The 26,574-nt window shown below is 43.7% G+C and overlaps 1 protein-coding gene across 5 annotated transcripts in view; it reads left to right on the plus strand.

Annotated features, from left to right (window-relative positions):
* The first annotated feature begins 19,543 nt into the window (after window positions 1-19,543).
* SMOC1 (SPARC related modular calcium binding 1) overlaps window positions 19,544-26,574 on the plus strand; it is a 173,934-nt gene continuing 166,903 nt past the window's right edge. For all 5 annotated transcript variants that reach the window (XM_032774816.2, XM_075064604.1, XM_032774817.2 and 2 more), the window contains exon 1: window positions 19,544-19,782. In XM_032774816.2, the coding sequence (XP_032630707.1) occupies window positions 19,675-19,782 (108 nt within the window). In that variant the 5' untranslated portion in view covers window positions 19,544-19,674. The remainder of the gene's footprint in view (window positions 19,783-26,574) is intronic.

A 26,574-nucleotide genomic window follows, 5' to 3' on the forward strand; every position in this document is an offset into this window, starting at 1 on the left:
TCTTCTACCAAGTCAAGCCAATTAATTGGAACCAGACACACATACAACACATGTTCCTCACTCAGGGATGTTTCTCTAGGACCCAACTGGCTGCCATATCAAGACATCTGGTATGAAAGTCCAAGACACCAGTAAACATGCACAGTCTTGATTTCAAATGATTTTGCCAATGCACTGACATTCCCCATCTCACCTTTTAGGTGTGTATGTGATTGTGAGAGGGGGAGACACTTAAAGGCGAAGGACATTAGAAGTTCTCCATAACAACCAGAACAACATTATGGTCACTACTACTGAGTGGTTCAGTTACATTTGCCTCTTGGAACAGATCCTGTGCTTCACTAAGAACTAAATCAAGAATTCCCTCTCCTCTTGTGAGTTCCAGGACTAGCTGCTCCAAAAAAGCAATCATTAGTGATGTCTAGAAACTTTATCTATACATCCTGTCCTGAGGTAACATGTTCCAAATCAGTATGAGGATAGCTGAAATCCCCCATTATTGCTGGGTTTTCTGTTTTTGTAGCCTCTATAATCTCGCTGAGCATTTCACAGTCACTATCACCATCCCAGTCAGGTGGTCATTATTGTATCCATATAGTGTACAGCTATATTTTTATTAGTCAAGCATAGAATTTATATCCATAGAGATTCTATGGTACAATGTGCTTCATTTAAGATTTTTAAAATATTCAACTCTACGTTTTATTTCACATATAGTGCCACTCTTCCACCAGAGCAACCTACTTTGTCATTCCTATTTATACCCTGGTATTACTGTGTCACATTGATTATCATTGTTCCACCAAGTTTCTGTGATGCCTATTATATCAATATCCTCATTTAATGCCAGGCACTCAAGTTCACACATCTTAGTATTTAGACCTCTAGCATGTGTAAACAGGCACTTATAAAATTTGTCAATATTTAGTTGTCTGCCTTCATGTGATGTAATTGAATGGGTCTTTCTTTTGTTTGGACTGTTTATCTCCAGTTCCTATCTGTGCTTTATCAACTTCTCTTCTTTACTAGGATATAGAGTATCCCCTTTAATAAATCCTTCCCTATGGGACGTCTCTGTCTGAACTGTGTGCGCCTCTGCACTTGTTAGCTTCCCCCTGGACCTCAATTAAAGATGCTACAGTTGGCCACCTTTCTCTGTTTCCTCATAAACACCTTTGACATTTGTAATTAGATGCACTTGACAAACTCAGGTTCTGACATCAGAGCCATTTCTATTCTGCAAGAGAGGGTTCAACCAAGTATCTTGCTTCTCCCTGCCTCCTGGCCAGCATCTCTGTGAGACCAGAGTTTTTGCAGTGCACTTGACCCTGAATTGGAGTTTCTGATTTCTCTTGTACTAGGGCAGGAAAACAGGCTTTGCCCAGAAGACTACACCAGTAGATTGGGGGAACTGAACTTTGGAATCATTTGGAGGGACAATCTTTTGCCAAAGAGGGGAATTAACACTAGAGGAGACTGTAAGCCATTTAGCTTCCCTATCCAAAATACGAGGTAGGAGGAATTCAGGACCTGCTCGAGGAAGTTGCTGTGGGTTCTAGGAATATGGAGGAAGGGTTGTGAGGAAAATGTCATAAGGTATGGACCAACATCCAGACTTCTGGGTGCTATACCAGAACTGACACTCCAATAGTTCACCTATCCCTTTGGCTTAGTTTGTGAGATCTGAAGCTGAGGTGGTTTGGCTCCAGCATGGAGCCTTAATGATGAGGACATATCCATAACCACTAACACTCTCCAGTTTGGCTGTTAAAATATAGTATGAATGATTGAGGCACTTGGAGTGCAAGAGTCTCTGCTGCTTTATACTGAATCTGAGGCGCAAGCCAGTGAGGCCTGTGGGCTCAAAGTGAGAATATTTCCTTTCATTGACTAGAGATGGATTAACTAGCTCTAATAAAGTAGAACCTGACCAAACCAAACTTTCCCCCAAAACTCAGGCTAAGTACTATTTCTCTGGGTGGAGTAAGAGAAATTTGAGTGACTTTTTTTTGCCTGACATGTTTTTAGGCATTTCCACTTCTAATTCCAGCTGGGAGTCCACAACAGAGGCAGGTTCCTTAGTTATTAATTCACTATTATTAAATCTTATCTTGCATTTCTCTGAGTTCCACTAATTAGGATAGATTCAGAAAATGGTGCAGGGAGGTGTAAATGATGGCAGAAACTGACAATGTATTGATTCAGTACATCTCTCCCCATCCCATACCAACCATTCTAACCATGCTGCCTTCCTAATCAGTGCTTGGCTTGTGATGGATGGGAGGTTACAGCAACTTTCCACCATTGTGTCTCCTAGAAAGGATGTCACCTGCCACCTCAAGAGATCCTTTGCTTGACTCTATGTCAGCTTCTGCTGTTGTAGACAATTTAGCTCACTGAGTTTATCCCAATTAATAAATAAAAGTGAAACAAAACTAACAAAACCTGCATCTATTTTCTTGTTCAATATCTATATGAAGATCATTAATAATGTGCATTAACAATGCAAATAAAGTCTGAGACTCTATTGAAAATTTATAGGAGATTTGCCTTTCTAATGACACGGTGTAAAAGTCAACTCCTAACAGAGCAGGAGGAGCCCATATCTGAACATGTTCACACATTCAGCATCCCTGCTAATCAGATTACACCTCTACCTCAATATAATGTGACCCGATATAACATGGTAAAACAGCGCTCCAGCGGGGCGGGGCTGTGCACTCTGGTGGATCAAAGCAAGTTTGATATAGCGCGGTTCCACCTATAACATGGTAAGATTTTTTGGCTCCTGAGGACAGCATTATATCCAGGTAGAGGTGTACTAGTTTAATAACGGAGAAAGTGGTGATGAAATGATAGTGTATGCTCTTACATGTTTCTTGATGGGGGGAGAATGTCCCCTCCAATGTCATAAGGGTGGCAAAGATACTCATGCTGGTGGTTTCTTTCATACCTTAAAGAATGTGTGAGGTGTCAGTTTTTGCCCAAATTGAAGCATTGGCTTGACCTGATGACAGATCATATTCTAATGAAAGAGACTCTGGGGAGAAGGAAGGGGGTGGAAGTGTGGATGGGTGAAAGACCAATGGCAGAAGGGTAAATGAAGGCACGTTTTGAGAATGCTTGCGAGATGCTTTGCTGTTTTTTCCTCTCTCTCTTCCACAAACACTTTGCTTCTCATCTGTGCTAGTTTTCACACCACTTGGGCCCAGAGTGGTAGATTGCATTTGCCAGGCTCAGATGATACCTGGTGCTAGTTAGGCTAGAGTACAGAGTACTGCTGGCTGGAAATAGGGGTTCCAGTTTTGGTAAAACTTTGCCACAGTCAGTTTCCATCATTCAAAACACATGCATTCCTTTCACTTCTGGATCACTTACTGAAATCCAGTCCAGGTAGGCAGGGACCAAAAATTATCTGACAAGCTGCTTGGTGCTTTGAGTAAGGGGTCTCAGTCCATTACCTAGCGGAAACACATTCTGAAGTGATCACTTGTTGGCCATCTCAGCCGAGGTTAAGGACTAAACAAACTGTGCCATCTGATCTCCTCTCTTTGCCCTGGAAGTAGTCCTTCCAGGTCAGGACTGAGGCACATTCATGCAGGGAAGCTGGCAACGTAGCTGCCTATGCTATACCCTGATTATTGCTAGAGGACTTAAGATCAGAATACTACACTGACATGACTTTAAAACAAAACAAAAAGAGCTAAACTGGGTCCCAGTGAAGCTCTTTGAAGGAACACACTTAGAAAAGCAAGATGGTAGATTGCTGGGATGTTAATCTACTTTGCTCCAGTTCCTCCTCTGGTCCTGCGCCTTTGCTGAAACTTTTGGCTCACCTTGTGCTATGGAAAGCAGTAAAGAAAAAGCTTCCTCGCTCACCCCATTTGATTCCTCACTGTCACCAGCTGTCAGGAACAAGGCCCTACAGCTGTGCCTGCTCAGTCTCCTTGACAACATAATGAGCACAGCTGGGCTGCATCAGCTAGACTGCTTGATGGAATGCCCTGCCTGATTGGCTGAGGAAGCTATCAGGTTTGCTATTAAGCCCAGCAGCCGTAGTAGTGGTTTGCCAGCTGCATCAAGCATTTGTTCATGGCTGTGATAGTTCTTGCACCTGCTTGTTCCTAGCCTTGCTCCAGGTAACCTGGTTCTGACTCTTGGATCAAATTTCATCCCTGGTATCTGGGCTCCAACTCCTGGTTCCTAACTCTGGCTGTGATTCTTGGTGCTGGTGGCTGGCTACTGAACTGTCTCTGGCCACTAGGCATGACCACCTGCACCCTGGTCCCTATCACCTTCACAGGAGCAATCCCCACTTTCTTGTGAATGTTCTCCTAATGGAAATCTCTTCAGTTTCTTGGCTCTTTTTACACCAATTATCTATAGGCTTGGCAGAGAGAGCCCTCAGGCAGGGTTGTATTATTAAAAATCACTTATTTCTGTGAGAATTCTTTGCATAATGAGTCCAGGGCAATTAAAGGCTCTGGCATGCACCATATAGAGTCCTATCCCTGTCATTATCTTGGAAATAACTGCTTCATTGCTAACACAGAAGGGTTTCTCCCAAACAACCACCCTATGATGAAACTACTGTGCTTTATTATAGCAGTGCTGAGCTTTCATCATGGAACCTGATCATGCAAATGTACCTAGTTTTGCATTCAACTCAGCCCAAGTTTCACTGTAGGAGAGTGACCCAAGGCTTAGTTTTCAGCAAACTTCAACCAATTTATGGATTGATACTGAAAACATCGGACACTCGTTTTTATAAGACTTCAGGTTGAAAGTATGGGGATCTGGATGGTTTTTGATTGATATTTACTTTGTGTTTTGTGTTGCTTGAACCCACAGCTCAGGAGGGGAGCTCATGCAAATCAAAACCAATAACTGCAGAGTGCATGTCTATGTCAGCGAACCACTTTCTAGGGAATATGCAGCCTTGTGTAACATGGCAGCCACCATGTAATGTAATGTGCATGTATTTTGACTGTCATCTACAGGTAATCCTGAGCATAGTCATTATTTGTACAGGAAATGACTGTTAGACTCCACTGTCTAAAATCCTTAACACAAAGTTGGCTGTATTGCTGTTAATTAGTGTAATTTTCTCTACAACACCAATGTTAAGGTCTGATATCTCTTGTAAAGAAAATCATATCTGTGAATAATGAGCCAGACAGCTAACTAGAGAAAATTTAAGGTGAGTGGGCAAGAGATGTCAGTATAGAAGATATAAGGTATGTACATACATACACAGAAGACTGAAGATCAGTGGTCGTCATAGTTAAGTTGCAAGTTTCTATCACATTACATTATGAATGACCTACTGTAACCTGTTACAACTAACATACAGGGCAGGTATAGTCTCAATACTATTTTTTACACTGGAATGTATTATGCTATACCTATCTTACCCCTCTAAGATTGGTCTTGTTCAAACAGGAAGCCTCACTTTTGTTGCCCAGACTATTAAAATTCACTAAGGTACCTTGTTTTAGGTATACCCCAAATTAAACAGTAATAAGAAAGAGGGCATAAAATTGTTTGACATCAGAAAGATTCTGATAGCACATCCAAAGCTATGCTTATGACTAATTTTTCAGAAGAAAGGATTTTAGAATGCGGAGGCAAACTTGTTCTAATTGCCAGACAACAGATATCTTCCCAATTCAGAGTTGGATCAACCCCCTCCAACACAGTAGTGGCTTGTGCAATTATTGAGCAGGAAGGGTACAGTGCCTAGGACAAGACACATCCTTCCTCAACTTGATGTACCTGAAAAATCAATATTAGCTGTCAGCAGTAGTAGGGCTTTTATCCTCCTTAGGCTGCAGCTGGCCACTAGAGGTCAAAAGTATCAATTTTTTACATTACAGATTTACATTTCAGTTGCTACACTATGTACATGTGTAATAAATTGTTGTATAGATGAGTTATGCAAGCAAGAATGTTTTAAAAATAGTGTAAAAGCAGAAGAGAGTCCTGTGGCACCTTATAAACTAACAGATGTATAGGAGCATGAGCTTTTGTGGGTGAATACCCATTTCGTCAGATGCATGTAGTAGAAATTTCCAGGGGCAGGTATATATATGCAAGCCAGAAGCAGGCTAGAGATAACAAGGTTAGTTCAGTCAGAGAGAATGAGGCCCTCTTTTAGCAGTTGAGGTGTGAAAACCAAGGGAGGAGAAACTACTCTTGTAGTTGGCAAGACATTCACAGTCTTTGTTTAATCCTGAGCTGATGGTGTCAAATTTGCAGATGAACTGAAGCTCAGCAGTCTCTCTTTGGAGTCTGGCCCTAAAGTTTTTTTGCTGCAGGATGGCTACCTTTAAAGCTGCTATTGTGTGTCCAGGGAGATTGAAGTGTTCATCTACAGGTTTTTGTATATTGGTTCGTTCACCTGCATGTCCACCAACGTAATATACGCTATCATATGCCAGCAATGGCCCTCTGTTATGTCCATTCATCCTTTTCAATAGAGACTGTCCAGTTTGGCTGATGTATATAGCAGAGGGGCATTGCTGGCATACGATAGCGTATATTACATTGGTGGACATGCAGGTGAATGAACCAGTAATGGTGTGTCTGATCTGGCTGAGTCCTGTGATGGTGTCGCTGGTGTAGATATGTGGGCAGAGCTGGCATCGAGGTTTGTTGCATGGATTGGTTCCTGAGTTAGTTATTATGGTGCAGTGTGCAGTTACTGATGAGAATATGCTTCAGGTTGGCAAGTTGTCTGTGGGCGAGGACTGGCCTGCCACCCAAGGCCTGTGAAAGTGAGGGATCATTGTCTAGAATGGGTTGTGGATCCCTGACGATGCATTGGAGGGCTTTTAGCTGGGGGCTGTATGTGATGGCCAGTGGAGTTCTGTTGGTTTCTTTTTTGGGTTTGTCTTGCAGTAGGAGGCTTCTGGGTACACGTCTGGCTCTGTTGATCTGTTTCCTTATTTCCTCGTGCGGGTATTTTTAAGTATCTTTTACAACAGACTCTGAAATACTTACTTACAAACATTTATTTACAGAAATACATGGTAAGTCTGTCCTTTAACCACTCTAATGATCCCTTTTCCTTCTGTCTGTTAAGTGTTTTTTGTGTTCCTGCCCTTGTCACCTTTTGTATATAATAGAGGTAAAATACTTGACTTATTCCCAACTGACAGTATACCTTGTCCTCAAACCCCCAAGATTTTACCTATTTTCTGAGTCAGATTTTGCAAGTGAATTTACCCAATTTGCAAACAGATGTGCTGTTGCTGTGTGCAACTCTTGAACTTCTGGTTGTGCAAAAGGGAGTCCTTGAAAGCACAGGGTGTGCCATTCTGGATGGGCATACTGAGAGGCTGCTTTGGAAAATTTGGCCTGTAATGTTTTAGAAAACAGATCTATTTTGAGGAGCAGTCTCCTTGTAGAGTGCATGTGCATTCTTAAAAATTTGTGCTGCTAGTTTTGCTTTAATATACCTGCTTCTTGGGATCTGGACCATCTTTTCACTATATGTGTGTTTGATACCCAGCACAGTAGTACCCTGATCCCTGACTGGGGCCTCTTTGTTACTACAAACCAACAATGAATGATACTCTTGTATGAGTGTGAATGTGTGGGCCAAAATTTACAGGCAGCTTCTTGTTGGATGAGAGCAGGGTTGACTTGCCATTGAAGGGGAGGAAGGAGGAGCCACCAGATCAGGGAATGGGGCTCTGAGCAGCCTGCACTCCCCCTCTCAATGGTAAAGAGAGGTCTGTGGTCCTAATGTAGTGTGTGATCTAAAGTCCCCTGTAATTAGTGGGTTGACTTCATTGAGCTTTGCATCTGACCTGTAAAGAGGTGCCCATCCTAAGGGGCAAATCCTGCCCTATCCTCTGTGGGCTTGAGAAGGACCTGCCTGCCCCAGAACTGCTGTGGTCCCACTGCCTGGAGGATGCTCAGGATCTATGCATTTAGTTTCGCCAGGATTTCCTGGATACTGCTACAGAACGAGGAGATGGGGATGGGCCGGTGAAACTGCTGCTGCACAAACCTACCTGCTCTTCTCCCAGTGAGTTGCAGAAAGGGCAGGTAGAAGGGAAGTTACCCCAGCCCTGAAACTGGAGTAATGGCTGTGGGCTGGGGAAAAATTCCAATTAACCTCTGAGGAGATTCCCCACTGCACACCTCATCTGTCCTGGGGAGGGTTGACCAGGGCCACCCTTAGGGGTCAGCAAGTGAGGCGTTGCCCTGGTTGGCTTTCCCTAGGGAGTGCTGGACTGCTGTTGTGCTGCTTGGCAGGCTGCTGGGTTTTTTCTTCATTCTGATTGGCGGGCCATTTTTTGCTTCATTGATTGGCTGGCTCCCTTTTTGCTTGACCAGAAAGGGCACCAAAAGTTTTCTGTCTTGGCCAGCAAAATGGCTCATGGGGCTGAATACAGATGTTACAGGCTCTGCATGTGTAGATCACATAAGATCTGCCAGGGCAGAGCTTTGAAAGCATTCCATAAGAAGACCTGTTCTGTACATTGAAGCTATAGGTGCTGTGACAGTTCTTGTCTTCTCACTGTCTTCTTGGGCCTGAGACAGCTCACAGTACCTCCCATGGGGACTGTACTCCTGTATAAATCTTATGTACAGATAGGCAGGTCTATTCACTTGAAGGAGTTTTCACATGTAAATTGAGAGTGCAGTGGTTATGGTGTGGCTTGTACACAAATATATATTATGTGGGTCAGATCCTACAAACCCTTACTCGGAGTATTCCAGTAATCCCATGGCAGGCACCTCTTGCATGAGTAAGGTTACTCCTATGAGTAAGGGTTCACATGATCTGACCTCTTATTTTCAAACTTGTTTCTGTTCCCAACAGAGTGGAGCTCTTTCCCTGGCATCTTCTGCCTTTTTTATTTATGCCTATATAAAAGTACATATAAATTATGCCAAGTACATGCAATATATGTAATACATATATATAATGTGTGTGTCTTACAAATATTGCATGTACTTGGCAGAGGAAGGTCTTTCTCTGCCAGCCATTGTCTCGCTGTCAAGGTGCTGTACTCCCCTAAGGAGGTAAATGGGAGCTGAAAGTGCTCAGCACCCCTCGAGAGGTACTCAGGATCTGGCCCACAAGAAACATTTTTTCACTTCTCCTTGCTTCATCCTCAGTATGTGTTACACTTTCCCATGCTTTGCAGAGATCATTTGTACTCTCCTGGTTCATTAGCTGCTACCCCCTCCTGTCGTTGAACCAAAAAAAGGGCCTTACTGTTCAAAAGAACACATGCAGCAATCATTAATGCTGACCCTAATTGTGCCAATTCGAACCACTCAATAGCTCTAATTAAAACCTCTCTTGTGCAGGGCATTGAACAGTAACAAAACTGTCATCCTGAACAATCAAATTGGAATTAAGAATTTTTTTTTAGTGGGGTGTGCAAATTTTGTTGCTGCTGTCAAAAGGGTCATCAGAAGAGGATTAAGTGGGGGGCTATTGTGGGCTGCAAAGGAGGCTATCTAAAAACAACCCATATCTTTTGGTCACAGTTTGAAACCAGAAGACCCTTAACTCCATTTTCTACTCCCACCATCCACTCTCGTACCCACCCCCATGCAGCAAATAACACCTGCAAGCAGAGTAGACAAGCTCTTGGTTACCAGACACATGGATACCACAAGTCAATTTAAATATCCACAAATGGGGATGGGGGGAATAGAGGGGGGACCCTTTCCTATCCCTACAGCTTTGTTTCTCAAGGTCCCTGACTACACTTTCCTGTGCACCATAAATAACTCTGCAATTGCATTAATTGGTTGCATATTTGTTGACACTGGGGTGGATGGGGAGGTGAGTTGGTTGGGAGGATTTTTGCTTTTAGTGCTATTTAATAGTGCTTTCCTCAGATCTCCCTTAATCGCCAAACTCTGTCCCCCCTCCCCCATCATTTTGGATTCACATGTCTTTTAAAATAGCTTTATAAGTGTGTGTGTGGGGAGGGAACAGCATTAAAATTCCTTTGATGGCACCCATGTGCACACATCTGTTCTGTTTAAGTTTCCCCAGCAATGTCTATCAATCAAAAGAAAAAGGGTTATATGTACCTCAGTGGGATATTCCAAAAAGATGGTTGCAGGCAATTATGTACTGAATGGCTTTTCTCTGTATGAAGTTTCTGGCAGGAGTCAGAGGGAGAGGATAATTTATATGTATAAAAATATAAACACATAAAAAAAAGGTGTAAAAGCAGCAAAATTAAGGGAAAGATTGGATTGGCTAGCACAGATTCCTGTCTGTGTCTGTTTTATTTAAGAGATAAGTTTGTTCTCTGAACTCCAGATCTTGATCCCGATGCAAAAGTCCCCAAACGCTTTGAGCGTTCAGATTTATGGCTTTGGTTCAGTCCATTATTGAGAGAGGTGCCAGGCACAACATTTGGCTCTGGGTCCAAACTACCCCAATGTTTAGCTCTGGGGTTTTAATTTGGGGTACTTTGAGCTAGCATTTGCTTCCAGCATATTCTTAGTTTGATTACAGTTGCTAGCTGGGACTTGCTGGTGGAGCAGGAAGGTTCATGATCTAGTATATGGAGCATCTCCCTTCTAATCTATTCTAAACCAATCCCCAACATGGTGTTATGGGGAGCTATTTTTAGAACTGACCTCTTCCAGGTGAGAACACAACTGCCTATGCTGACTGAAGATTCTATGGCAATTCTCATAGGAGTAGGGTGGTAGCTTTGGTGTCTGGGCCAAATTCAAACTCTAGAAACTGCATTTGGCCTCCTTGAATTCCCTCTGCAACCTCATTTGGAAATTGACTCATCACGTCTTGTTCTAAAGTGTTGGGTAGTGTTATTGCATGCTGTTAGAGAGCTGCAGCATTCTGCTCTAAAGGCAACATCATTTCAGTGATGGGTAAAATAATCCACATTTACCGTAACATTCAACTCAGCCATGACTAGCAGCTCCATACAATATACACACATTCATTCTGTATCACACAGCAATGGATTGTGGCATGTTTTTAAAGCATTTTGAGATCTTGTAGATAAACTGTATTGGATTAGTGCAGAATATTAATGCGGTGGCCACCTGAAGTGAAATCCACAGGATAGTTCTGATTTTCAGTGGTCTGTCCAAGGCCCTGCAAATCTGGCTCATAAAACAGTGGAAAGGATCCCTAATTTTTTTCCCCAGAAAGACAGCTGTTGTGTTGTGACATGCCATGATACATCTGGGTCAGTAAGTGATTTGACACAACCTCATGCTGTTTATGTCTTGACATCATGAAGCAGTGTCATAATGCAATTATTTGGTCTGGCTACAAGATTAACAGGAATAGGTGGTAGTAATCCTGCCTAGCAGCCCAGTTACCTTTCCTCAGATCAATATGCCCGGTGGGGATGGTGAATAGAAAGGGGAAAGAAATAAGTCTTTCATGTAACTGGTTTTGTAAATTGGAGAATCATGTTGAATGTCTTTGATAATACATTGCATTGACATAGGGGAGCATTTCATGAGAGGATCTCAAAGCACTTTACAAATCTTATCAACTGAGTCTTAGACCATATGGGGAAATGAGGCACAGAGAGATTATATGACCTTGCTCAAGGTCACCCAGCAAGTCAGTGGCTGAGTTGGGAACAAATTCCAGGAGTCCTGACTAGCTCTCACCTGCTCTAACCACTAGATAACATTACCTCCTTTTCTGAGCTCCACCTTCTATCCATCTAGCCCAGGGGTCAGCAACCTTTCAGAAGTGATGTGTCGAGTCTTCATTTATTCACTCTGATTTAAGATGTCGCGTGCCAGAAATACATTTTAACATTTTTAGAAGGTCTCTCTCTATGTCTATAATATATAATTAAACTATTGTTGTATGTAAAGTAAATAATGTTTTAAAAATGTTTAAGAAGCTTCATTTAAAATTAAATTAAAATGCAGGGCCCCCCGGACCGGTGGCCAGGACCTGGGCAGCGGAGTGCCACTGAAAATCACCTCGCGTGCTGCCTTCGGCATGCGTGCCATAGGTTGCCTATCCCTGATCTAGCCTATGAAGCCTCATATTGCTGCAGCTTTCTGGGTATGGGAAGGAAATTTCCATAAAACCTGCTCCAACCTAGATTCCCATGTGCTGTTTGGAAGATGGGGAGATCCAGGCTGAAAGCAATCAGCTCTCTGTCCTCATCTCCTGCTCCCATTTCCTTTGCAGCAACGCTGGAACCTTCACTTTAATCTTCAACAGGCCTCTTCTGCTATTGCACCTTGTGTGTGGTCTTTGAACATGTGGCTCAGCAGCTGGAATACCGAATGGATGGGAAATTATATATATATTTGTTCTAAAAAACTCTGTATCAGTTTACAGAAGTTTGAGCTTTGCGCAACTTTAGATACATGGAGCTGGTTCTCAGGGCTGCAATTTAAATGCAGGGTTGGATGGTGTCACTGTGAAGAATAACAGTCTTAAGATACTGGTGCCTTTCCCCTCATTCAAGAAGGAAAAGACAAGTCCCTACCACATTAGCCACTGTAGAAAAGGTGCCACTTTTTAGACTCTGATACAAAACTGTTGGACTAGGGCATCTTAAATTTGTATCTTGCTATTGTGTCACCTTTCTCTCCAGCAGCCCTGAAGATAGAGACGCCTAAGCCAAAACCAAGGGTCCTCTGTGTGGAAGATATTTCTGAGTGTTTTAATGTCTCAAAACATGGGACAATCCAGAATCAGAACTGTTCCTGGAAGGCCAATGTGTGACATTGAATCTTTCAATGCATTTATTTATCTATGTCTGTATTTAGGCTTGTTAAACAGATTCAAGTGAAGAAAATAATCCAAATACAGACATTTAAATAAAAGAGAGCCCATGTGCTCCCTGTGCCCAATTCTCCACAGCCTTGGTCCTTCCTTTGTATTCAGTTACACCTTTGTAAAGCAGGTGGGGTAATGTACCTAATTGAGCACTCCAATTTGGTAATGTGCCAGGCAGTGGAGAATTAGGACCATTGACTCATGCAGTTCATATCATTGTAGTCTGAGGGAGAAATTTCCCACGGGCGGGTAGTTGCATTGTATCTTTAAAAGGCAGGTATGGTGAGAAAATTGACTCGGGGGAAGAAGGGAGAATCAGACATTCTTACTCCACAGATCTGCTCGCTGTGTGTATTTAGAGTCACATCTGCTTAGCGTAGTGACAAAAATTACTTTAAAACTTTGTTCTGGTTAGCCTTTCAGCTCTTATTATGCCTGTAGAAAATCAGACACAGTGGAGGTCTGCTCATCACACCCTGCCAGTAGAATGCCCTGATGCAATCCCTCCCTTCCCTTGCCCAGGAGGTATCAGAGCGGCTTTCTGCTAGCAGGGAGGTCCCCTACGAAGGAGGGATTCTCCACCTGCTCTTTCTGGCCTTGGCAGCCCAGAGAATCTGACTCTCAACACTTGTCTCTATTCATTCTCTTCCCAGGTAGGTAGGATAGGCAGAAGGAAACCCTGCATTAACAAGCCAGATAAAATCAATCAGAACCAAGATCCTCTCTTCTGGGATTCGTTTGGAATCGAACCCAACGTAAACTGCGTATCTCATTTAAAAAAATGAGAAATTCCCAAACTACTTCTCGGTAAAGGTTTTTAAGGTTGAAAATGTTTGCACCTTGATCACTGTAGTTAGGTTGACCTAATCCCCTGTGTAGATGTAGCTAGGTTGACATAAGAATTCTTCTGTCAACCTAGTTACCACCTCTCAGAGAGGCGGATTAACTCGATTGATGAGAGAACCTTTCTATTGATGTAGGAAGCATCTCCACTACAACAGCACAACTGCAACACCATAGCTGGCTGCTGTAGTGTAGACATACCCTGATTTAACATTTTGTACACCATCTTAAAGATGAAAATCCCTATGAAGGTGCTGAGTACAATTATTATTAAGGTTGGATAGATGTATACGAGGCTTGATGTTTACAAGCGTCCTGCTTTATTCAGGCATATAATTTTTTTCCTAAAAAGTAATGTACACCTCTTCTGTACTGATATAATTCCTTATAGAAACACCATGACTGTTCTAGCAATACCATGTCTATAGGGATTCCAACAATTATTACCATTCTCCCAGTGCAAATTCCCCTAGTACCCCACACAGCAGCAGCTATGCCTGCAGAGACATAGCAACGTTATGTTGTCATACACGATGATTTCAGTCCTTTCAGATACCAGTGATTTTTATGCTTTAGGCTTAATAAGGGTAAAAGTCACTTCACCCCCATAAAGCCCAAGTATTTAGACTCTGTACATGGAAGCTGAGAAGGTGAAATTCATCCCCATCTTAGGATGGCTGCATAACCTCCTCCATTCCACAGCTGCCACTTCAGCCTGTGAAGGGGCTACTCAGGCCAGTGGACCTGTGAAAAAGTAGATCTGCAGCCTTTCCCAGCCCACCCTCAAATTGCTCTCTTGCATCACTCCTGCATATTCTGGCATGGATTGCTGTGTGACTGCTGAGCTGGCAAGCCTCTCGTCCCCTCCTGCAGCCCCTAGACAGTGGAGGGCTTTGTGCTCGTTCTCCTCACCAGAGACAGGTTTCAGTCTAAACCCAGACTTCCACTACCTAGGCAATCTGCTATGAGAGTGGAAAGGCTTGACCATCTTTCTATAAAATGAGGCCAGATAACTTTCTTTTCTCAATACTACATTGTTTGGGGTAGTTGGATGTGCTACTGAAGAGATAATTATCCAGAGCATTCAAGAATCTCAGACTTCAAAAGATTTCCCCAAATTTGCATCTCTTCTTTCTATTATTTCCTGCTTCCTTCTTGTAACCAAAATCTTCTCTTTTCTCATGCAAAGTGGGCCAAATTTAGCTATGCTGGGAATGGTTGCAACACCCACTGACTTCAAAGGCAGCTGTACACATTAATCCAGGACTTAATTTTCCCTTTTATTAAAGTAATACTTCCTAGAAGTCAGCAAATTACTGTTGATCGTAAGTCAGAACAATCACTTCCATTAAACACAAGCAAATGTGGCTTTGGCTTTTACTAGACATAGGTCAATAGACGAGTCCTGTGAAGGTTCTGCAGTCTATTCCAATGAAATTCAAATCACAATAATAATTTTTGTGGCATGTAACACCGATGTATGTCCAGTTTAACATTTTCCCCAAACAACTGTCATCAAAACAACTAATAACTATCTTGTACTGTACAAGAATTTTAAAACCCTGTACACATAGTATGCAGACTGTTACCATAATAATCCTCAATGCAAATATGCACATTTTGAGATTATTTAATAATGTAGAGTGCATATTGGGTGTAATGTGCCAAATAGCCCAAATTGTACTGATTTAGAATCCCACCTCCAACAACACTGTGTAGTTGGGATAGGGTTTATGAATTCCTTGTGAATCGTCAAGATACTGGGCTTGCTAGAACTTGTTATACAGGATCCAACCATTCATCTATCTTCCTTTATTATTTCAGACCTCTCTTTCTTAGAAGTTTTCAGTTAACTACCTGGGCTAAGCTCTCTGCTGGTGTAACACCATTGACTGAAGTGGAGCTGTGTTAGCAGAGAATTTGGCCCCACATCCTTAAAAGGGATGGCTGGGATTTTCAAAAGAGCCTATGGGAAGGAGGTAGGCACTCAACTCTCCTAGGCTCATTAGTGCATATGGAACTCCCTGATGTCCCAACTCCTCTTCCCATTTGCCAGGCATCCTTGGACAATTAAATGGCAAGAATCATTCCATTAGTCTAACTTTGTTTCCTTGGGGATTTTTTCAGCTGACACGGCAGTATAATATATGCACATCTAATTCTGTTACACAAATTCAAATTAGAGACAAATGTTTAAGAGTGAGAGCGATTAACCACTTGAACAAACCACTAAGGGAAGTGATAGATTCTCTCTCGATGTCTTCAAATCAAGACTGGGTGCCTTTCTGGACGACATGCTCTAGACAAGTAAGTCATTGGGCTCAGTACAGGCATAAGTGTGTGAAATTTAATGGCCTGTGATAGACAAGACTTCAGACTAGATGATTTAGTGGGCCCTTCTAGCCTTAAGCTCTATGAATGTATTAAAACCTGCTGTACGCAGCCTTTTCCAATACCTGCAAAGAAGGTGTACATCATCAGGGAGAAATCGCAGAAGATCATCAGTGATAAGGAATATTGACTTTGGAAGAAGTTGTACATAACATGCCAATATGATCAGAAAAAATTTTAAACACAAAAGAATTTGATCCTTTTGAGATTATGGTGGAGAGATTTTGACCCTCTAAGGAGTTTTACCAGGGTATCACCACCCTCAGTGCCACCAGGGTTGTTATAATTCTTTATGGTGGATTAACAAAGTTACCATCTCTCCACAGTGATGTTATTCAATACAATATAAATAATTATCTAGCAGGAGAATCCCATCGTGCTTTGCGAATGGGATATATAGGAAGCACTTTATCCCCTAGTGAGATGCAGCTGTTTCTAAGGTGGAACAAAACAAGTGTTTAAGAGTATCCAAGAAACTACACAACAGTTTAGCCCAGAAGCAAAAAATACCACCCCATATTCAACTGAAATTGCAGGAGGAATGTCAGGCAGGCAGGCAGAATGTAGCTACCCACACTGGCATTTAGCAATGATTTTTAATGCTACTTCTCTAGTGTCATGTGATCTAAATGGATACCAGTATAGAGAAGGAATACATTATTGGTCCCCCTTCCCCTGCTCAATGAAGCAATAATAGGTCCTCTCTCCCTTTGCTTATACCGTATTTCCACTGGTGTAACTTCACTGGCTTCAATGGAATCTCTCTTGATTTACACAAGTGTAAAGTGAGAGGAGTGTTAAATTCAAACCTTGCCCCGTTAGGTCTTTGTTCACAGCACACAACTACTGCATGGTATGGCATAAATTGCGCTCTAGACAGGAAAGGCTCTGGACTGGAATAGCAGGGGATGTTGTAGGTCAGGATTAACCAGAACTGGCAGAGCTGTATCAAAGCCTAGTAATGGAGTAGGAGAGAGTAGTGCAGGTTAGGGTAACGGTATATTGGCAGAGCTGGGTGGGGTCTCTGGGCTGGAATAAAAATGAGTATGGGTAAAGTTCTGTGTGAATGCCATACTGCTTATCCAGTCTAGGCTAAAGTAATATTTCTCTGTATTAGGGTTTTTTAAAATAATGCTTTTTAAAAAAAATTTGAAGTAACCACTCAGCTAACCACCCTAGTCTGCATAGCTTCCAGTGAGATGCCACACTTACAGGATCTCAACCAGATAGCAGGGTTTTCTCATGCGGGTGGTACCTGTGTCTTTCCATGTCAAACTAGTGAACCTTTTGGGTGGTTCTTAAAAGATCACCGAATAAGCCAAAGCTAAAACAGCCTCCTGAAATGTTCATACATGTCTTGTGCATTTCCATCCAATCCCAAAACCCTGCTTGGTGCAAGGGGCTTTCTGAGTATAATTTCAAGAACAGTAGTTATTATATATTGGTATAGCACCAGCAGTGTGTGGGGCATCATGAATGTACATCAAACTTGGACAATTTTAAAACTGAGTTTTAAAACTCACAAAGATTAGAGGAAGAAACCAACACAGGAAAGTCTAATTCATGGGATGTCCCAAGCAAGCTGTCAACAAGAGGGCAGATATTGCCATACACTTCCATTGGTTGATCTTTTCTGACTGCAGCTCCCCTGTACTGACTGACACCCTTGGCCCCCTACAATCACCTCTCCCTTTGGCTAGCTGGTGAAGTGCACAGAATCTGGCATTCATGCTGTGCAGTTAATAGGCCTGTAGGGAGTAGTGGAAAGTGATGCAGTTGGTACACTACCCCCCGAGAGTCACCATGCACATCACTTATTTGATGTCCCTGACCACTACCAGTCCCTGCAGAGCTGGAGGTTCCTAATCTTTCCCTGATACAGCAGTGGGATGAATGGCTGCCTTTGCAGGTCCCCAGAAGTACTTTGACCTTTACCTGTTCCTGTAATTAGATTTAGATTGTGAGCTCCTTGAGGGCAGGGCCCCTGTCTTATGTTTATACAGCACTCAGTGCACCACTAATATTTGACAATTGAAATGACATGCTGGCTTTGAGCATAACTTTGTAAACCAGATTTGCCTATCTGCTTACAGGTATATCCAACCTCTACTGAACAGAATAAGTTGGTGATGAGAGACTGTCCATTCTGAAACTGCTGGAGTGGATTCTGATTTCTGTTCCCCCAGAAAGAGGACACACGCGTGACCCTGACTAGACTTGAGAGTAAGAGAAGATGTTAGGTCTAATATGACACAAAATACAAAGCTCAACTTTTACGGTGCCCGGGGAGTAGATGTCTCATGGTTTCCAGCAGTAGTGATTTAACTCTCAGCTCAGACCTCCCCTAGGTGTAAGGCGGAAGAAGCAGGGCTGAGGACTGAAGGTGGAATCCAATTTTCAGATGGAAGAAAGAACACATTATAAGACCAGGCAGATGGAGAAACTGCTTTGGGGAAGGCATGGCTGGTTTCCCCTTGGTTGTTAGCTCCTGTAAGAATTTATTGTTTTAAGTTTTCTCCCTGCAAAGACTGGACTTCATAAAGATTTAGGATTTGAGGAAGTTATGGGGGAGGGGAGAAATATATCTGCATGTGTGGCGGGGGGGGGGGGGGACAGGACGGATCAATTGCACTTTTTATTGCTACCCTCCTTGACACTCCCACCAGCTCCTAAACCCCATATAGAGGTTTCTAGGCCATTACAAGTAAGCGAAATGGAAATGTAAGCTCCTCGCTGCTTCATCGTCTTCATAGACTATCAGCCTGGGAAGAGACCTCAGGAGGTCCTCTAGTCCAATCCCCTGCTCAAACCAACACCAATTAAATCATCCCAGAAAGGCTTTGTCAAGCCTGGCCTTCAAAACCTCTAAAGATGGAGATCCTACCACCTCCCTAGGTAACCCATTCCAGTGCTTCACCACACTCCTGTAAGTCTTGCAGCATTGTGTCAGCCCAGGACAGCTGGAAAGTGAAACTAATTGTAAACCAAAGAAACGGTCTGACCTCTCTTTCTTGCTGGAGCTGGGAGAGGGATGAACAAACAGCACTCTGGGACACAGGGAAAGAGCTCTTTAGGGCGCTGATAGTTTAGCTCATCCCAGGTGTTGCTAGCGCCAGAGGTGAAGCGATTGACTTGCACGGTGCTTTGAACCCGTCTGTGTCTCCCGCCCTGTCCCCACCCCCCCGCGTGATTCCTGCTGCTCCTCACTCTGGAGCTCTGCCGCTGGACCCCAAACAAGCAGCCTCAGGGGCGGCAACCTGAAAAACTCGCTGTCCGCTCCCGCACGGACGGAGCCGTAGTGAAGGGAAGGGGGCCCACCCCTCGCTCCCTGTCATTGGCTCTTGCCCAGCAGCAGCTCCGCTGTTATGGGTGCCTCCCTCAGTCAGTCCTGCTGGCCCCGCCCAGGCTGGGTCTTTATAAGGGGGATCCCAATGGCTAGGGCTTAGGCATTTAAACTGGTACCACCGAAGGGGGCAGAGCTGGGCTGCTCAAGTGCCCGCACGCCCCGGCGAGGGCAAGAAACTGCCTCTGGCGTTTCAGGGCGGCTAGTGTCCCGCGAGCCAAGGGCAGGGATAGGGCTCCAGCTGCAAGTTAAACTCCGTCCAGCAGAGAAGGGAAGGAAGGGGGTTTGTCTCGTGCCTGTAGCCCCCAGTCCTCACGTGACGATGCTCTCCAGACCCTGGTGCAGCGTGGTGACTCCCCAGCTGCTCCTGGTGCTGCTGCTGCCGCCGCATCTTCCTCAGGTTCAGAGCCACAGGGCCACTGGGCCCCGGGTAAGTGCGAGCTTCTTGCTTTTCCCCGAGATCTCTCTCGCGCCCCCGTCTCCCAGCGCGCGCGCGCGCTCGCTCAGCACAAGGGAATCATTGTCAGGTCACAGCCAGGTTCTCAGCCAGGTGCTCCTCTCATTCCCGCTTGGAAAATCCCCTCCTGCCCCGCACTGACTCTGTCATACTTGTCAGGTACACTACGGGCTTTTGTGTGTTCGGGTGCCTGGGAACTTCCTGCATCGCTCCTTGTTTCTGGGATGCACCGCGGATCCCCCCCCCGTTCAGACTTCCCCGGTGAGCTGTTGTCTGCCTCGCACCCCAGAGGGCTCCCCACTCTGCTCTGACGGAGCCCTGAGGCTTCTAGCACTGGCCCTGCTGTGCTTGACCCATCACCACCTCTGGAGTGCTGCTACACGCGCCGCGGGGAGACGCCTGCTGTGTGGTCAGTCATAACTGTTCAGAAGATCCCTAAAATCAAGCCCAGGTACAAGCTGAGTACCCAGAACACTGGGGCATGCATTTGTCAGGGCTTAGTGCAAAAGAGAGGAGCAAGTTAACATGCTGTATTTTTATATTGCCAGTCTTGTGTTTAATAGGACCCCATTGGTTCCCAGAATATAGCTTTAGGACTTTTCTCCTTATGCTTCCAAGTAGGGATTAAATGAATCCCTGCAAAAAAGCTAGATGCCTTCAGCCCAAACTTCTCCCTCTAGGAATCTAGTTTTATCTTAATCTATGGTTGGCTCTTGTTGGGGTGCTTAATTTTACTTACAAAAGCATTAAACTGTTCTGGGGGAGAACAGCTCTCCTCTAAGTATGGTCCTCCTGCTGACATGTTACCTACCACTGCAGCCTCTAGATTGGGGTAATGACTCTGAATTCTAAGGTCCTAAAACAGAAGCTGTTCTCAAGTCAATGCTGCAATAAAAACACAATTCTGGGTAAGTGGAAAAACTTAACCTGTATATAAGTATGTTGGGTGCACTGTCCACCTACACTGTGTGCTAATTGGTCTGAAATGTATTTAATTTAGTACTTAATCTAACTACCATCTTAAGTAGGGGTAAGACCTAGAAATCTTTATGTAGGACTCTCTACTCTGAATATAGTAATAGGAGACTTAAAAAATGTCATGTACTAAACCAGATTACTATCTGAATAATATACACACATTTAAAAAAACCCTCTCACTACTGTGGAACAACTATAGCTGCCACATTTAAAAAAAAAAGTGTGTCCTTGTGTTCAGCTGCACCTTGTAGCCCTTTTATGACCAGATGTGTAACAGCAGCAGTTAGAATGTGGCAGATTGGATCCAGTGCATATCATAAATCCTTGGAGACAGGAATTTTGAAGGTTTGGAGGAAACACAAGGTTTTGAGATACAAATAAGTGTTCTTCTAAATTAAGTTGTATTATTTGATAGTAAAGCACTTGCTTTCAAAATCCCAAAGGTCTGGGCAGTTAATTTTTTTTCTTTGAAAAAGGTATAGATTCTTTTCAACAGCTCAATCGAAGTACTTTATGTGGCCCCTCATCAGTGAAGTAGCTGAGAGCCTTAATTAGGAACAGCCGAGATGAAGAATAAAACAAACATCTTGATGCTAGCCTGCCTAATTGCACAACAAGCCTGTCTGTCAAACAGATTCCTTGTAGACTTTTTTTATATACTGTATTTTACAAGCCAGTGTAACTGCTCCCTAGACTGAAATACAAGTTACTTCAAGAGAATCTAAAACCCAAACACAAACAGCTGTTGAGTCTGTGTTCTCACCCTATGAATTCAATGAACTAACATTTTTTTTTCTCCAAAGAATTTTCCACAGTCAGTGGGAAAAGTCAGCTAATCTGACATCATAGCTTTTGGTTTATTGAAAAGACCTGTGCCCTTAAAAGTTTAGCTTATGGGCTCTTCAATATAAAATCATGGATTTTATGTATTTAACTAGTAAATCCTCTCCACCCTCTTCAAGTGGCTTGTTGAAAAGAGTGGAGTTGTGTAGTGGTGTGCTCTCCTCCCCACAACTTGTTCCACCAGCATGTTGAAATTCAGATCCTATCTATTACACTCACCTGATGATTAGGCGCTCACAATAAAGCTGTCACTGGTCTAAAGGTGCCATGTTTTAGATTCTATCTACATTACAAAAAAGTTCTTTGAATTATTCATTGTGTTTTTTTATTATGGTCACTAAGCTACACCACTCACTGTTTCTCTGATCCTGAGAATAGATCTGTGATAAGAGTGAAGAGAAACATCTGGCTTGTTAAACCATATCCCCTTCAGAACCCCTGCCTCTTTGGAAGTGGGCAGGATTGCAATTTTAGGATTTGATTCTGCAGACACTTGGTTTTGGGTGCAATGCTTATCACAATGAAGTCAGGCTACTTTAGGGTACTAGGCACTATATCTTGTAGTGTTTGTATGCTTTAACACTTAACGCTTCACTAGTGACTTACTCAATTTGCAGTATTGTTGTAGTTGTGTTGGTCCTAGGATAGGAGAGACCCAAAGTAGGTGATGTAATACCTTTTATTGGACGAACTTCTGTTGGTGGAAGGCTCAAGCTTACACAGAGCTCTTCAAATCTGGGGAAGGAAGCAGAGTGTCTGAGCTAAATAAAATTTGAGACAGAGTTAAGTGGAAGGGGTGATGCATGTTGGAGGCGGTCATTGTATTATCTCTTCTATTTTAATAAACCATTAAAACTTTTATTTAGCTGAGACACTCTCTGCTTCATAGGTGCTCAAACTGGAGGTGCTGCCACACCCTCTGCCTTCAGCACCCCCACTATACAAACTGTTCCAGCACTGCTCTGCTTCCTTCCCCAGACCTGAAGAAGAGCTCTGTGTGAATTCAAAAGCTTGTACCTTCCACCAACAGAAGTTGGTCCAGTAAAAGATATTCCCTCACCTACCTTGTCTAACTCTAGTCATTTGAAACGACTTGAGTAGTTCCAAGTATTACTCCTCTGCCTGAGTCCTCCATACAAAGTCTGATTTTTACAATCTCATTTTCCTACTCTAGAAAGTTTCTCCTATTGCTGAGTGAAAACCCTGGTAAATGGTGTGAATATATATGGGTAAGAAGGGCAGGTGGGTACAGAAAGTATTGTTAAATAGACAAAGTTAAAACTAAAAACAGAGTAAACTTTCAGTTAGAGTAATATTGATGTTTCTTGTAACAATAGCTCAAATATTTTTCAGAAGTCTTTTTTGTACAAATTGACTGCCACTAAGGGTGTGTCTGCACTACATAATTAGGTCGAATTTATAGAAGTCAGTTTTTTTTAGAAATTGTTTTTATACAGTCGATTGTATGTGTCCTCACAGAAAATGCTCTAAGTGCATTAAGTCGGCAGACTGCATCCACAGTACTGAGGCTAGCATTGACTTCTGGAGCGTTGCATTGTGGGTAGCTATCCCACAGTTCCCACAGTCGCCACTGCCAGTTGGAATTCTGGGTTGAGATCCCAATGAATGCCTGATGGGGCAAAAACAGTGTCACATATGGTTCTGGGTACATGTCGTCAGCACCCCCTCTTCCCCCCGTTGGGGAAAGCAACAGCAGACAGTTGTTTCATGCCTTTTTTTCCTGGGTTACCTGTGCAGACGCCATACTATGGCAAGCATGGAGACTGCTTAGCTCACTGTCACTGTACATCTCCTGAGTGCTGGCAGATGTGGGACTGCACTGCTACACAGTAGCAGCTTATTGCCTTTTGGCAGCAGACAGTGCATTATGATTGGTAGCCATCGTTGCACTCCTGGGTGCTCTTTTAGCTGACCTTGATGAAGTCAGTCAGAGGCGCCTGGGCAGACATGGGAGTGACTCAGCCAGGTCATTTCCTTTTCAAGTTTCGTCTCATGGAGACTCAGTCCTGCCAGCAGTTGTACTGCACTGTCTTCTGCAGAGCACCCAGGAGATGATGATGGCTAGCAGTCATACTGCACTGTCTGCTGCCAGGCTAAGATGTACAAGATAGATGGAGTGGATCAAAACAAGAAATAGACCAGATTTGTGTTGTATTCATTTGCTCCCCCTTCCCTCTGTGAAATCAATGGCTTGCTAAACCCAGGGTTTTGAGTTCAATCCTTGAGGGGGCCATTGTGTGTGACAGTTGTTCGTGTTTCTCCTTGATGCAAAGCCACCCCCTTTGTTGATTTTAATTCCCTGTAAGGCAGCCCTGTAAGCCATGTCATCAGTTGCCCCTCCCTCCGCCAGAGCAATGGCAGACAATTGTTTTGCGCCTTTTTTCAGCGCAGACGCCATCGCACTGGGAACATGGAACCCGCTCAGATCACCGCAGCAATTATGAGCGCTGTAAACACCACATTGATTATCCAGCAGTATATGCAGAACCAGAACCTGCAAAAGCAAAACCAGGCAAGGAGGTAATGGCAGCGCAGTGATGAGAACATGGACATAGACTTCTCACAAAGTACAGGCCCCCTCAATGTGCATATCATAATGTTAATTGGGCAGGTTCATGATGTGGAACACCAATTGTGCTTGTTTCCCAGACCTAGAGACTGGTGGGACCACATAGTGTTGCGGGTCTGGGATGATTCCCAGTGGCTGCAAAACTTTTGCATGCATAAGGGTATTTTCATGGAACTTTGTGACTTACTTTCCCCTGCCTTGAAGTGCCAGGACACCGAGATGAGAACACACCTCCCAGTTAAGAAGCAAGTGGCGATAGCCTTGTGGAAGCTTGCAATGCCAGACAGTTACTAGTCAGTTGGTCATCAACTTGGAGTGGGTAAATCTACTGTGGGGCTGCTGTGATCCAAGTAGCCAACTCAATCAAAGAGCTGCTGATATCAAGGGTAGTGACTCTGGGAAATGTGCAGGCCATAGTGGATGGCTTTGCTGCAATGGGATTCCCTAACTGTGGTGGTGTAATACACAGAACCCATATCCCTGTCTTGGCACCGGAGCACCAAGCCAGTGAGTATATAAACCAAAAGGGGTATTTCTCAATGGTGCTGCAAGCACCGATGGATCACAAGGAATATTTCACCAACATCAATGTGGGATGGCCAGGAAAGGTACATGACGCTCGGGTCTTCAGGAACTCTGGTCTGTTTCAAAAGCTGCAGGAAGAGGTTTTCTTTCCAGTCCAGAAAATAACCATTGGGGATGTTGAAATGCCTATAGTTATCCTTGGGGACCCAGCCTACTCCTTAATGCCATGGCTCATGAAGCCATAGACAGGTAGCCTGGACAATTGTTAGGAGCTGTTCAACTATAGGCTGAGCAAGTGGAGAATGGTGGTAGAACGTGCATTTGGACATTTAAAAGTGCGCTGGTGCAGTTTACTGACTCGGCTAGACCTCAGCAAAACCAGTATTCCCATTGTTGTTACTGCTTGCTGTGCACTCCACAATATCTGTGAGAGTAAGGTGGAGATATTTATGGGGCGATGGGAGGTTGAGGCAAATCACCTGGCTGCTGATTACGCAAAGCCAGACACCAGAGTGGTTAAAGTACAGGAGGGTGTGCTGCGCATCAAAGAAGCTTTGAAAACCAGTTTGGTGACTGGCCAGGTTATGGTGTGAAAATTCTGTTTGTTTCTCCTTGATTGACTCATTCCCTGTAAGCAACCCACTCTCCCCTTTCGATCACAGCTTGCTTTCTAAGGAAATAAAAAGAACAGGAGTATTTGTGGCACCTTAGAGACTAACAAATTTATTTCAGCATAATCTTTTGTGGGCTACAGCTCACTTCTTCGGATGCATAGAATGGAACACACAGACAGAAGATATTTATACATACAGAAAACATGGAAAGGTGGAAGTGCTCATACCAACTGGAAGAGTCCAATCAAGGAAATAAAGTCACTATCATTTAAAAATCATGTATTCTTTATTAATTGGTTCATTCTACTTCCCTGTAAGCTAACCAACCTCCCCTCCCCCTTCGATCACCGCTCGCAGAGGCAATACAGTGATTGTTCCTTCACATTCATGCATTCTTTATTAATTCATCACACAAATGGGGGATAACTGCCAAGGTAGCCCAGGTGGGGTGGGGGAGAAGGGAAAGACAAGGCCACACTGTACTTTAAAACTTAAACTTTAAAACTTATTGAATGCCAGCCTTCTGTTGCTTGGGCAGTCCTCTGGGGTGGGGTGGCTGGAGGCTCCCCACCATGTTCTTGGGCATCTGGGTGAGGAGGTTATGAAACTGGGGGAGGAGGGTGGTTGGTTACACAGGGGCTGTAGCAGTGGTCTGTGCTCCTGCTGCCTTTCCTGCAGCTCAACCATACACTGAAGCATGAGAGTTTGATCCTTCAGCAGCCAGAGCATTGACTCCTGCCTTCTGTCAGCAAGCTGATGCCACCTATCATCTTCAGCCCGCCACCTTTCCTCGTGTTCATATTGTGCTTTCCTGCACTCTGACACTGTCTGCCTCCAAGCATTCTGCTGTGCTCTGTCAGTGTGGGAGAACAGCATGAGCTCAGAACATTTAATCTCAAATGTGTTGCGGTTTTTTTTTTGGCCTTCTAATCTTCGCTAGCCTCTGCAAAGGAGAAACATATGCAGCTGGTAGAGGCGGGGGGAAAAGGGGAGAGTGGTAGTTAAAGACACACACTTTATAGAACCATGGGTACACTCTTTCACGGTAAACCTTGCTGTTAACATTACATAGCACATGTGCTTTTGTTACAAGGTCGCATTTTGCCTCTTATTGTGGGTATGCCAGTTTGGTGTGAGAGATCACTCACGCGGGGCCAGGCAACAGAATTCGGCTTGCAAGCAGCCATGGTAAGCAACAGTCTTTTTGCTGCTTTA

This window comes from Chelonoidis abingdonii, chromosome 4 (assembly GCF_003597395.2).
Source record: "Chelonoidis abingdonii isolate Lonesome George chromosome 4, CheloAbing_2.0, whole genome shotgun sequence".
NCBI classification, from domain to species: domain Eukaryota; kingdom Metazoa; phylum Chordata; order Testudines; family Testudinidae; genus Chelonoidis; species Chelonoidis abingdonii.